An 11,949-nucleotide genomic window follows, 5' to 3' on the forward strand; every position below is an offset into this window, starting at 1 on the left:
GAACAATAAAGTCTAAGTTTGGTAATTATTGTTTCTTAGTTTATCAGTTTATCAAACAAATGTGTTTGGAACAAAATACAGTTAAGATTCATTTTTTTGGATGAATAGTATAATTTATTCCATCTTCCAAAAAAACAGTCTTCCCTATTCCAAATTTAGCCTTCCTTTATTGAACAATTGCCCTAAAATATATGCCAAGTATTTGATTGTCAAGTTACTAGTTTTCATAGTCCAACATTTTTAAAGGAGGAATAGAAAGTATGAAGCAAAGCTTATTCTTTCACAGATCACTGTCATCCTCTTTATTCACTTTTAGAAAAATACAGTAAAAATATCAAATTGTTTCTGCATTTATTGTCAGTTCTTTGGTCTTTATCCTTTTGTATAGGATTTGGTTGCCTGAAGAGTGTGAGTTCTAACTAGACAGAGCCCCAAGTCTAGACATTTAAACAAAATTCATCCTATTATCATTCTGCTCAGATAAGAACAAATAGAAACCTTCTTGTGACACAGCAGACCATTGTTTTGGATTATGAAGATTGTGTGTAGATTTCTTTAAAACTTTTTTTTGCTTTTTTATTTCTTGTTTTTTTTTTTGTTTTGTTTTGTTTTGTTTTTTTGAGGAGGGTCTGTGGATTGCACTCAGGGGCACTCAAACACTGAGTCACATCCCCAGCCCTATTTTGCACTTTATTTAGAGACAGGGTCTCACTGAGTTGCTTAGCACCTCGCTTTTGCTGAGGCTGGCTTTGAACGCTCAATCCTCCTGGGGCTCTGGAATTTCAGGAGTGCGCCACTGTACTTGGTCTAAAACTTGGTTCTTAATGATCAAGTCAAGACCCATTCTGTAGTCACAAAAATAACTAAATATCCTCTCTTCTGACTAACATGAAAGTATGCATGTGTGCATTTTTTTGTGTATATATATATATATATATATACACATACATATATATATACATACATAGATATATTAACTCTTTACACATATTTATATGTGAATATATATTAACCCTGTGTACATATAACATACACATATATACATATATATACACATATGTATATATATGAACATATATTAGCTCTTTCCACCATCTTTCCATACTGCAATAACAGAGCTCATGAATGTCCTGGCTGATGCTCTCAACAAAACCACTAAAAAGTGGTTTTTATTCCAAAATTCCAAAAAGGGAGGCAAACACCAGGTTCTTATTAGGCTATGCCCCAAAGTTATTGTCCAGTTTCTAACTAGAATGATAAAGCACGGTTACGTTGGTGTATTTGAAATCATTGATGATTGGTTAGGAAAATTATTGTGAACCTCACGGGCAGGTTAAAAAAAAAGTATGGAGTGATCAGCCCTAGATTTGATGTATAACTCAAAGATCTAGAAAGATATCAGAATAATCTGTTCCCATCCTGTCTGTTTGGTTTCATTTTGCTGACACTTTCAACAAGTATCAATTTCATGTTTCCGGGTTTCAGTCTTATTTTATTATTACCCCCACCCACTTCTTCCTTACCCCAGATTATTTGGAAGCAAATTTTTTCATCTGCAATATTTCAAGATATTATCTCTTAAAAAACAAGCACTCAAAACAAAGCACTATTTAGCACACCAATAACTTTACAATAATTTCTCAGAAATCATCAAGTATGTTGTAAGATTCATGAGCATTCAAATTTCCTCAATCGTTTCTAATTTTATTTTGGTTTCTTGAATTAGGATCAAATAAAGTTTATTACTCTGCAGCTGTTTGATTTCTCAAGTTTGGTTTAGGCTATAGGCTCTCTTTCTTTTCCTTTTGTTTTGTTTTTTTGTTTTTTAAATCCAGGTCATTTGTCCTGTATAGTATTCTCACAATCTGAATTTGCACCTCTGAGATACCATTTGATGTCTCCTGCATTTCCTGTAAATTACTAATACTAGACTACGAGTTGATCAAATTCCGACTGAAGTGTTTTTTTGTTGTTGTTTTGTTTTACAAGGCTACTACTTCACACACAAGGTTGGACTTGTGTACTACACCTATAATCAGGAGAACATATTGTTTGCCTCTCTTTATGTGATGGATTATAGCCATTGTTGCTCATTGCCTAGATATACCAACTCATTAAGAGTATTCTAATTATGTTATTCCTTCTGGAATACTTCTATAAAGTGAAATTTTCCTGTCACCTTAAGATATAGTTCCCATAAGAAAAACAGGATACTTGATTCTTTCCAAATACTAGCAGTTTTCAAAATAATGAGGTGATCTGCTAGTATTCTCCAAAAGTGATCAATGAGTTTATATTTTTAAGTATCATTGTTAACTGACAGATTTAAACATATTGAAGTGTCTCTCAATCCATTACAAATAGTATCCATTTTGATAATCAAATTGTCCCATCTTTGGTTGGTAGTAATAACAATATTCTAGGTTGCCTCCTGTGTTCTTTTGATATAATCCTAATAGTTTTTTAAAGTTTCCTAGTTTATTTTGGACAATTCTGGTCCCAAACCTGGAATCAGCTGTTTCTCCAAGGAGCCCTAGTCCCTTTTAGTGGGAAATAGTATTTAGATAGCATAATTTGGACACTGGAGGTGTTCATTGCTATTGGGTCATTGTTTCTTGTTCTTTTCAAGATAAGTCAAAGAAAACATTTAGGATAAAATACACCATGAACACACAGTCTCCTTGCAATTTAAATTTGAAATTACAGAGTTTTCACTTAACTTCATCCACATAAATCAGTACCTCTTTATCTTTAATCACATCAAAGATCCTAATTCTCAAAAATACCATAATTAGTACCCATTTGTTTTATCTCACAATATACAGTTTCAGAATAATACCAACACTACCACTAATGAGTATTTAAAAATATTTTTGTACTTATTTTTGTTATTAGAGTGTATCTCACTTTATATGTCACAAATTACTGTTTTAAAGTCACTTGAGCCAGGTATGGTAATACAAGCCTGTAATCTCAGCAATTTGGGTGAGGCTGAGGTAAGAGGATCTCAAGTTCACGGGCAGTCTTAGCAATTTAGCCAGGTCCTAAGCACCTTAGTGAGACCCAGTCTCAAAATAAAAAATAAAAAGTTCTGGGGATGTAGCTCAGTATTAAAGTCCCCTGGTTCAATCCCCAGTACCAAAAAAAAAAAAAAAAAAAAAAAAAAAAAACAAAACTTGATTAATTTTGTTGGGGGAATTTTACATTTTTAATAAAATTCTTTTTGATGTGGCCTGATGCAGTTGAGTTAAAAACTGTTTGCATTAAAATGTGTACATATATGTGTATATCTGAGAACAGTATTTTATGGGTCTCTAGATTTTAAATTAAACGTACAGATGCATTAGTCACACTATTTGCAATCAATCCTTGTGTTAATTTCACTCAGTAAGTACTATAAATTAATGATTCTAGCTCTGCCTATGGCTGCAAAAACATAACATGGCTAAATTCCTTAGTGGCAATATCTTAAAATGTCACAAGATTATGTTATTCTACAAAACATGTTTCTGAATCCTTTTCTCTCAGTTATCTCTCCAACTCCCCTATGGATCAGTAACCTTCAAAAGTTCTATCTCCATTCCTTCTTCACCTCTGCGTCTTTGTTTGCCTTCTTCCCCAATAACTCAGAAGCTTATTTTTTTGTATATTGATGGGGGAGGGAGAAGGAATTGCTATAGAAACTAAGGTAATGAAAATGGAGGAAGCAGGGGGGTAGACAGCTGCAAGGATCTGAACTGGATAGACTGAACCAAACCCTCATCCTAAACAACTCAGAGCTCAGATTTCTTCTCTGGACAGCTGGCTTTTTAAGTTTTTGAAATACTCTGCAAAGATGGGGGAGGGGCTGTGAACTAATTCTGCTGGGGATCTTTGCGTATGCTAGGTGAGTGCTCTCCCAGAGGAGCCACCGCTTCAGCTTTCTGCTGGGGATCTTTAAAGTCAGCTACCCCTTAGCTACTATATGTAGAAACTGAATGTAGTATTCAATACAGCAGGGATGAAGGTGGTAAATGAAAGGTATCTAATTACCCACTGTAATTTTTAAAGGCCAGGAGTTCATTATCAAGAATGCTGGAGGGCTGCCTGGAGTAGGCAGTCATTATAGAGTCATATATCTAGAATTGAATATCTTGACTTGCCTGTCTTATTTCTTTATTTCCTACCCCCACTTGGCACCCAATACTCCATATTCTGTCTAATCTTCCTACCCTCCCCACTGCCCCCACTCCCACACCCTACTGTCACCAACGTTCCTGGAATTTTGGACTTAGCTATTTTTAAAACTGTCAACTCAGTAGCCACCTCCCTCCCCCGCTCAGCTGTCCAATATTCTGGCCAGCCATATACTTCCCCTTCCCCCCACACCAAACCTTCTCTGGTCCCTGACCTCAGTGAGATTGCAGCGGGTCTTGGGAACCTGGGGGAGACATGAAGAAAGAGACAGGGGGACCCCCTGGCTGCAGCAGACTGACAGAATAGGCAACCATGGCTGGAGAGTTGGATAGCAGAGTAATATTTGACCTCTGGAAACAGTAAGTCAAAATGAAATTGCAATTCCTTTAATACGTTTTTGGATTGAGGTTAGACTTTTATAAAATTACAGATAGCAATTTGTATGTCTCAGGTCCAAAAGCTAGGATCTCTCCCTACCAAAAGTGGCACAAGCTCCCTTTCTCCTGTCTCATTTCTTTCTGGTCTCTGATCTCCACAATTGAAATTTAATACTCTGTCTCTCCTCTGGAAATCTTAGCTTCCTCTTTACCTTAGATACCTTAAGGGTTTTTTGTTTTGTTTTGGTTTGGTTTGATTTGGTTTGATTTGGTTTGTGGTAGTGCTTGCAGATAGAACCCAGAGTCTTGTGCAAACTAAGCATGCACTTTACCACTGAGTTATACACCCACCCCCACCTCAAGACTTGAAGTTTTAGGAGTTCTCTAGCCCTCTATTCTGTGGTTTTCTCATCAAGGCCAAATTGGTAATCAGATGATTACTCACTGACATTCTTCTACCCCACCCCCTACTTAGCAAAGCCCTTTTTGTTGGGCTTCCCAGGGTGGAGCTTCTTGTTACAAATTATTTCTCCTCACAACTCTAATCCCTCTATCTTATTCTCCCTCTTTTGGACTCCTCCCTCAGTCACTCTTACCACAAAAGAGGGGAGTTGGGCAGGAGGGAGGCAAAGAGTTAGCTCCTTCCCAATCTCTGTCTTTCTCAAAAGACTAGGAACCTCTGACTTTGTGAAGGGGAGAGTAATAGAAAGAGTGGTTCTTCAGTCAGTTTTGGAACAATACAAGAAGTACTGACTTAGAAAAAATAAATATTTGCATGCTTGGTTTGCATTCCATTTTTCTCCTGAGAGATTATAATTGCAACACTACAGAGAAGATGAAAGAGACCAGTTCCCTTTACATTTGAATACTGATGTTTCTATAAGGCATAGGTATCCCACCTTTACTCCCTTTTGTGTTCTTCTGACACAAAGGAGGAAAGGAAATTAATGACTCCTGGAGGATATCTTCTCCCAGGGGACAAATAAGAGGTATGTTTCTGAAGTGTTTTCAGATCCTAATTCTATTGGGGAGCCCACTAGGACTGTTGATATCTGATCTGTCCCCATTTTTTACGTATCTGCTGTTTAGTAGTTCAGGATGGGGCAATACAGTGGACTCTGCCCACCAGTTCACTAAACCTCCCCTCCACCCCCACTTAGGAGTATTGCACAAGGGACCTGAAAGCGGCCTTAGGAGCAAGGCACAGAGGTTTACCAGTCACACTTATGGTTTGGGGAACCTCATTCTCCCCCAATTCCAGTCTGCTCATCCTTTTCTTCTCCCCAGATTCTCTTCACATCATCCTGACCAATCTTCAACTCTTCTCTTTCCCCATGCCCAGCCAAATTTCTTTTTTCAGTCACTTACAGGACCGCCTGTCAAAATTCACTAGGTAGGAGGGTCATCATCTGGGAAGAACCAGCGCCTGGGGGGACCTGGCTGGATAGGTATGGGAAATCAAGGCCAGTCCCCTAGTCCCCGGTCCCCCCATGGCAGTCCCCCAACTCTAAGCACTCTCACTCTCCTGCTGCTCCTCTGTGGACATGGTAAGGAAGGGCCAGGGAAGGGTTTGGGGGAATCTAGAGGGTAGGCTATGTAGGGGTGGGCATGTGAGCATGTGAATGAGGAGAGATGGGTACTGAGTCCCAGACACTTGCCCTACTCTCAAATAGGTATGTTTTATTTCCCATTCAACTTGGAGAAGGGCCCTTGGTGGAAGGGAGAAGAGAACTAAAAGTTTACACACTTTTTGTAAGGCTGAGAGAGAGGCCTAGAAAGCTGAAGGTTGGGGGCTGGGGAAGGCTCTTAATTGGGTTATAGGACCGATTGGAATCCCCAGATTATATTTGGGAAAGTTAAGAGCACACACTGATGACCTTCTCACAATCATTTCCCTTCTGTCCTCAGCTCATTCTCAGTGCAAGATCCTCCGCTGCAATGCTGAATATGTATCGTCCACCCTGAGCCTTAGAAGTGGGGGTTCACCAGGAGCCCTTCGAGGAGGAGGCCGGGGTGGAGGGGTGGGCTCCGGCGGCTTCTGTCGAGCCCTCCGCTCCTACGCTCTCTGCACTCGGCGCACTGCCCGCACCTGCCGTGGGGACCTTGCCTTCCATTCGGCGGTACACGGAATAGAAGACCTAATGATCCAGCACAACTGCTCCCGCCAGGGCCCTACGGCTCCTCCTCCACCCCGGGGCCCCGCTCTTCCAGGCGCTGGTCCTGGCCCCCCAACCCCAGACCCCTGTGACTATGAAGGCCGGTATTCACGGCTGCACGGTCGTCCACCGGGATTCTTGCATTGTGCCTCCTTTGGAGACCCCCACGTGCGCAGCTTCCACCACCACTTTCACACGTGCCGTGTCCAAGGAGCTTGGCCCTTGCTGGATAATGACTTCCTTTTTGTTCAGGCCACCAGCTCCCCTGTGGCATCGGGGGCCAACGCTACCACCACCCGGAAGGTCAGGGACTCAATTTTTCTCCCACTCCCACTTCCACTTCATGAGATCCTCTCATGGTCACCCCAGGGTACCACTTCCTCCCCATCCCACTATTTCACAGCATTGCTCCTATTTCTTTTCCTCTTCAACCACTCTCCCATCCTGAATCGCTTCCTCCTACCAATCATTTGTTCCTGTAAATTAATTTCCCATAAATTAAATGCAGAAAACACTGAAGAGAAAACTAGGGGTATAAGAGCTGAGGAGTTTCAGAAAGGATACTTTTTCTTCTCTTTGGGAGTTGTTGAGATTGTGACGAAAAAAGGAGACAGACTGAGTAGGCATGAGGCAATGGTGGAACATAATAGGAGAAGGGATTAGGATCAGGGGCCACCTTGCATCTCTGCTTGGATCAGATCCTTATCTGTAAGGCCTGATTGTGGGGAGGATGCATTGACCCCAAAATGAACTCTTTTCCCTCTTGCCCTCACAGCTCACCATCATATTTAAGAACATGCAGGAATGCATTGATCAGAAAGTCTACCAGGCTGAGGTGGACAATCTTCCTGCAGCCTTTGAAGACGGTTCTATCAATGGAGGTGACCGACCTGGGGGCTCAAGTTTGTCCATTCAAACTGCTAACCCTGGGAGCCATGTGGAGATTCAAGCTGCCTATATTGGCACAACAATAATCATCCGGCAGACAGCTGGGCAACTCTCCTTCTCCATCAAGGTAGCAGAAGATGTGGCCCGGGCCTTCTCAGCTGAGCAGGACCTGCAACTCTGTGTTGGAGGGTGCCCTCCAAGTCAGCGACTTTCCCGCTCAGAGCGCAACCGTCGGGGAGCAATAACTGTAGATACTGCCAGACAGCTATGCAAGGAAGGCCTTCCAGTTGAAGATGCTTACTTCCAATCTTGTGTCTTTGATGTTTCAATTTCTGGTGACCCCAACTTTACAGTGACAGCTCAGGCAGCTCTGGAGGATGCCCGAGCCTTCCTGCCAGACCTAGAGAAGCTGCATCTTTTCCCCTCAGATGCCGGGGTTCCTCTCTCCCCAGCAACCTTCCTAACCCTGTTTCTTTCAGGACTCTTTGTTCTGTGGTTTTGCTTTCAGTAAGTAGGCCAGCAATCCCATGACTAGTTTAGAAATTATTTGGGGATAAAGTTGTCATGGAAGAACACAAAAAACTGCTAAAGGAAACAGTAGGGATTAGAAGATACATGAAACAAAGACATTTATCCAGTCAGATGAAGCTGCAGTCCAGGGTTGACATGATCACAGAATAAGGATTCTTGGCAAGGTTGTTGCATTCCAGATCTCTGTAGGGGCTCTTCACCATTTTTCCCAGTCCCACTTAAGAGTAAGCAGGTTATTCCAATCCATCCACTCATGAGATCACTTCTCCTACAAGCTTAGACATCCTAAAGGCCAGTAAGGAATTTAAGGGTAGAGATTTCTAAGAGGCAAGAACGGAAAGAGAAAGACATGACCATTACACATAAGAAATTCAAGAGAAAATATCTGAGGAAATAAATCTATTTGATGAATACATGTGGGTAAGGTATGTTCTGCTTTCTTGGTTCAGAAATGAAGTGGGCATTGTCTGGATCTTAGGTGAAAAAGTTGCCTTTTAAAGAATAGCACAGCTAGGATAGATGCCATCATCCCCACTTCCATTAATCTATTATTAAAGCTATAAATTTTCCACATTGTCCTCTTTTGCCTATGTTGAACCTCTCTACAGATTTCATGAAATGGAATAAAGAAAACATATTCACTCCACTGAATGAGGGCTCAAAAGTTATCATCTATTGTTTCTGTCTTTGGTGAGTTTACAAGCTATTGGAGAAATAACTGATCCACATAAAGTAGTTATGAGTGTGTGATTCTTCATTCAATTCCACGGTGCTGTGAATTCAGATGGGAAGATGGTTGATGAGAACTAAAGTAATAAGAAGTAGTAAAAAGTCAGGCTTGGTAGCACACGCCTGTAAATCCCAGTAGCATAGGAGGCTGAGGCAGGAGGATTGCAAGTTCAAAGCCAGCCTCCGAGCCTCGGCAATGGGGAGGCACTAAGCAACTCACTGAGACTCTGTCTCTAAATAATATAATAGGGTTGGGGATGTGGCTCAGTGGTGGAGTGTCCCTGAGTTCAATCCCCAGTACAAAAAAAAAAAAAGAGTTAAAAATCTTACTAATCGATAACATTTACTGAGAGCTTGAAACTCTGCAAGGCAATGTTCTAAACACTTTAAAAATATTAATTCTTTTTTTTTTTTTTTTGGGTGCTGGGGATCGAACCCAGGGCCTTGTGCTTACAAGGCAAGCACTCTACCGCCTGAGCTATCTCCCCAGCCCAAAAATATTAATTCATTTAGGGCTGGGAATGAAGCTCAGTGGTAGGGTATTTTTTTTTTAATTGTAAACAAATGGGATACATGTTGTTTCTCTGTACATGGAATAAAGGCATACCATTTGTGTAATCATAAATTTACATAGGGTAATGTTGTTTGACTCATTCTACTATTTTTTTCCCATAGTGGTAGGGTGTTTATCTAGTTTATGCGAGGCACTGGGTTCCATCCTCAGAACTGCAAAAATAACAATAATTTGCATAACTCTCTAGGAAAGTAGTATTCTTTTCTCAATTTTTTTTTTTTTGTTTTGGGGGGTTTTTTGTTTTGTTTTGTTTTGTTTTGGGGGGTGAACCCAGGGGTGCTTAACCACTGAGTCACATTCTCGGCCCTTTTTTTTGTAAATATATTTTTTTTATTTAGAGACAGGGTCTTGCTGAGTTGCTTAGGGCCTTGATAAACTGCTGAGACTGATTTTGAACTCACAATCCTTCTGCCTCAGCCTCTTCAGTCACTGGGATTACAGGCATGCACCACTGCACCCGGCTCTTTTCTCAATTTTTATAAAAGGAAATATTACATAAAGAAATAGAATACAGAAAGATTGATTTTCCTTCAGTCACATGGCTAATAAATAGCAGAGCCAGAAAACAAATCCAGGCAGTTAGAACCCAGAAACTTAACATTTTCTTCCTTTTTTGCAGTAGTAGGAATTGAACCCAAGAGTGCTCTACCACTGAGCTACATCCCCATTTTCCCCAAAACCCCCCCCCCTTTTTTTTAATATTGAGAAAGTATTGCCAAGCTGAACTTAAACTTGTGATTGTCCTGCCTCAGCCTCCCAAATTGCTGGGATTACACATCTGAGCCACTGCACCCAGCTCAGAAACTTAACTATTAACAATTACACTATATAAAAGGAAACAGAACAATTAAAGATTTTGATTGTGGAGGTGGGCAGAAAAAGGGAGCTAAGGCAGTGGAGGCCACTATAAAAGCTACTCTCTTTTTTCATATGAATCCAAAAAGCAAGAGCTGGGAAAGGGGGAAAAGCCCAAAGTAGGAGGAATCTAGTTTGTAGAAAAAGACTGAGAAAAGAAGCTGTCCTACTGCAGGATATTCTAAGAAATGTTGCTTCTCTACATAAAATTATGAAGAAGATTACCTCTATATTTAGTATCTTATGGAGCTTCTGGTCCCACTATCCCCCTTTAGGCACTCTATTATCTGGGGCCTGCCCTCCCTGATCTAAGCATGTATTCATCACTATCCTCCTTATCTGCTCAGTCCCATCTGCCTGACAATACTTCCCTGAACACTTACAGTATTCACCAGACAAGTGTCCTAACAAGTTTGCTATTTCCATTTTCTTATGCATGCATCTCTTCATCCCCTATTTATCCTCCTCTAAGCACCTCACCCATTCCCTTAAAGCACAGAGTCTATGTTTTCTGAAATAACCTTTAGCAAATCTAGAAAATAATCTGTTCTAGTGGAAGAAAATGGGAAAGAGGAGGTACTCTATCCTGGGTTGACCCTTAATTTAGGGATGATATACACATTTTAATACAAAACTTCTTTTAAAGAACTTCTTGTATTGGAGCTCTATATTCAAGAATAACTTTATCCCTCAGGTGTGGAATTTCAAGTGAATTAAAAAGAATTTCATAGTCAACTGGGGAATGAAATTATTTTATGGCACTTGTTATGTAACACTTGTCCTTTGCTGAGACTTAAGCATTAGCCCTGTTACCAATGAAGTATTTTAAAACAGATAGCTCAAAATAAGCACATGAAAAGATGCTCAACATCAGCAGTCACTAGGGAAATACAAATCAAATTAAAATCAGAATGAAAAACCATTGCAAACTTAAAAATTACAATTAAAAAAACCTGACAATACACTGGGGTTGTGGCTCAGTGATAGAGTGCTTCCCTGGCACATGTGAGGGACTGGATTTGATTCTCAGCAGTACATAAAAATAAATTAATTAAATAAAGGTATTGTGTCGATCTACAACTAAAAAAAATTTTTTTTTAAAAACTAACAATACCAAATGTTGGCAAGATGTAGAGTTTTCACACACTGTGAGTGGGAATATAAAATGGCACAACTACTTCATAAAACAGTTTGGCAGTTATTTAAAAAGATAAGTGTACATTAACCATACAATCAAGACATTCCACTCCTAGGTTTTGGCTCAAAAGTAATGATAACATGTGTCTGCACAAAAACTTGTACACAATGTCCATAACACTTTAATACATAATAACCAAAACTTGGAAACACCCCAATGTTCATGAACAAGTGAAGGATACACCAATTATGATAAATCTGTAAATAGAATAATACTAGGCAATATAATGTAATAAACTCCTGATACACACAACAACATGGATGAATCTCAAAATAAAAACATAGTGAAAGTATTCATAGTGTAGTATTCTGTTTTCTATTACTCTAGTGAAATACCCAAGACTAGATAACTTCATAAAGAAAAGAGGCTTATTCTAACTCTAGTCAGAATGGCAACTATCAAGAACACAAGCAATAAGTGTTGGTGAGGATGTGGGGTAAAGGAACACTCATACAATGCTGGTGG

The 11,949-nt window shown here is 40.0% G+C and overlaps 1 protein-coding gene across 3 annotated transcripts; it reads left to right on the top strand.

Annotated features, from left to right (window-relative positions):
• The first annotated feature begins 4,362 nt into the window (after positions 1-4,362).
• On the top strand, positions 4,363-8,779 carry Hjv (hemojuvelin BMP co-receptor). Of its 3 annotated transcripts, none has more exons than XM_047543316.1 (4): positions 4,363-4,535; positions 5,896-6,100; positions 6,462-7,012; positions 7,485-8,779. In XM_047543316.1, exons 2-4 carry the CDS (start codon positions 6,004-6,006, stop codon positions 8,106-8,108), a joined length of 1,272 nt encoding a protein of 423 aa, XP_047399272.1. In that variant the 5' UTR covers positions 4,363-4,535; positions 5,896-6,003; the 3' UTR covers positions 8,109-8,779. The 3 variants fall into 3 exon arrangements, with proteins under 3 accessions (XP_047399272.1, XP_047399281.1, XP_047399290.1); XM_047543325.1 differs by having other exon boundaries at positions 5,914-6,100; XM_047543334.1 differs by lacking the exon at positions 5,896-6,100.
• Positions 8,780-11,949: the final 3,170 nt, after the last annotated feature.

This window comes from Sciurus carolinensis, chromosome 1, assembly GCF_902686445.1.
Source record: "Sciurus carolinensis chromosome 1, mSciCar1.2, whole genome shotgun sequence".
In the NCBI taxonomy this organism is placed as follows: domain Eukaryota; kingdom Metazoa; phylum Chordata; class Mammalia; order Rodentia; family Sciuridae; genus Sciurus; species Sciurus carolinensis.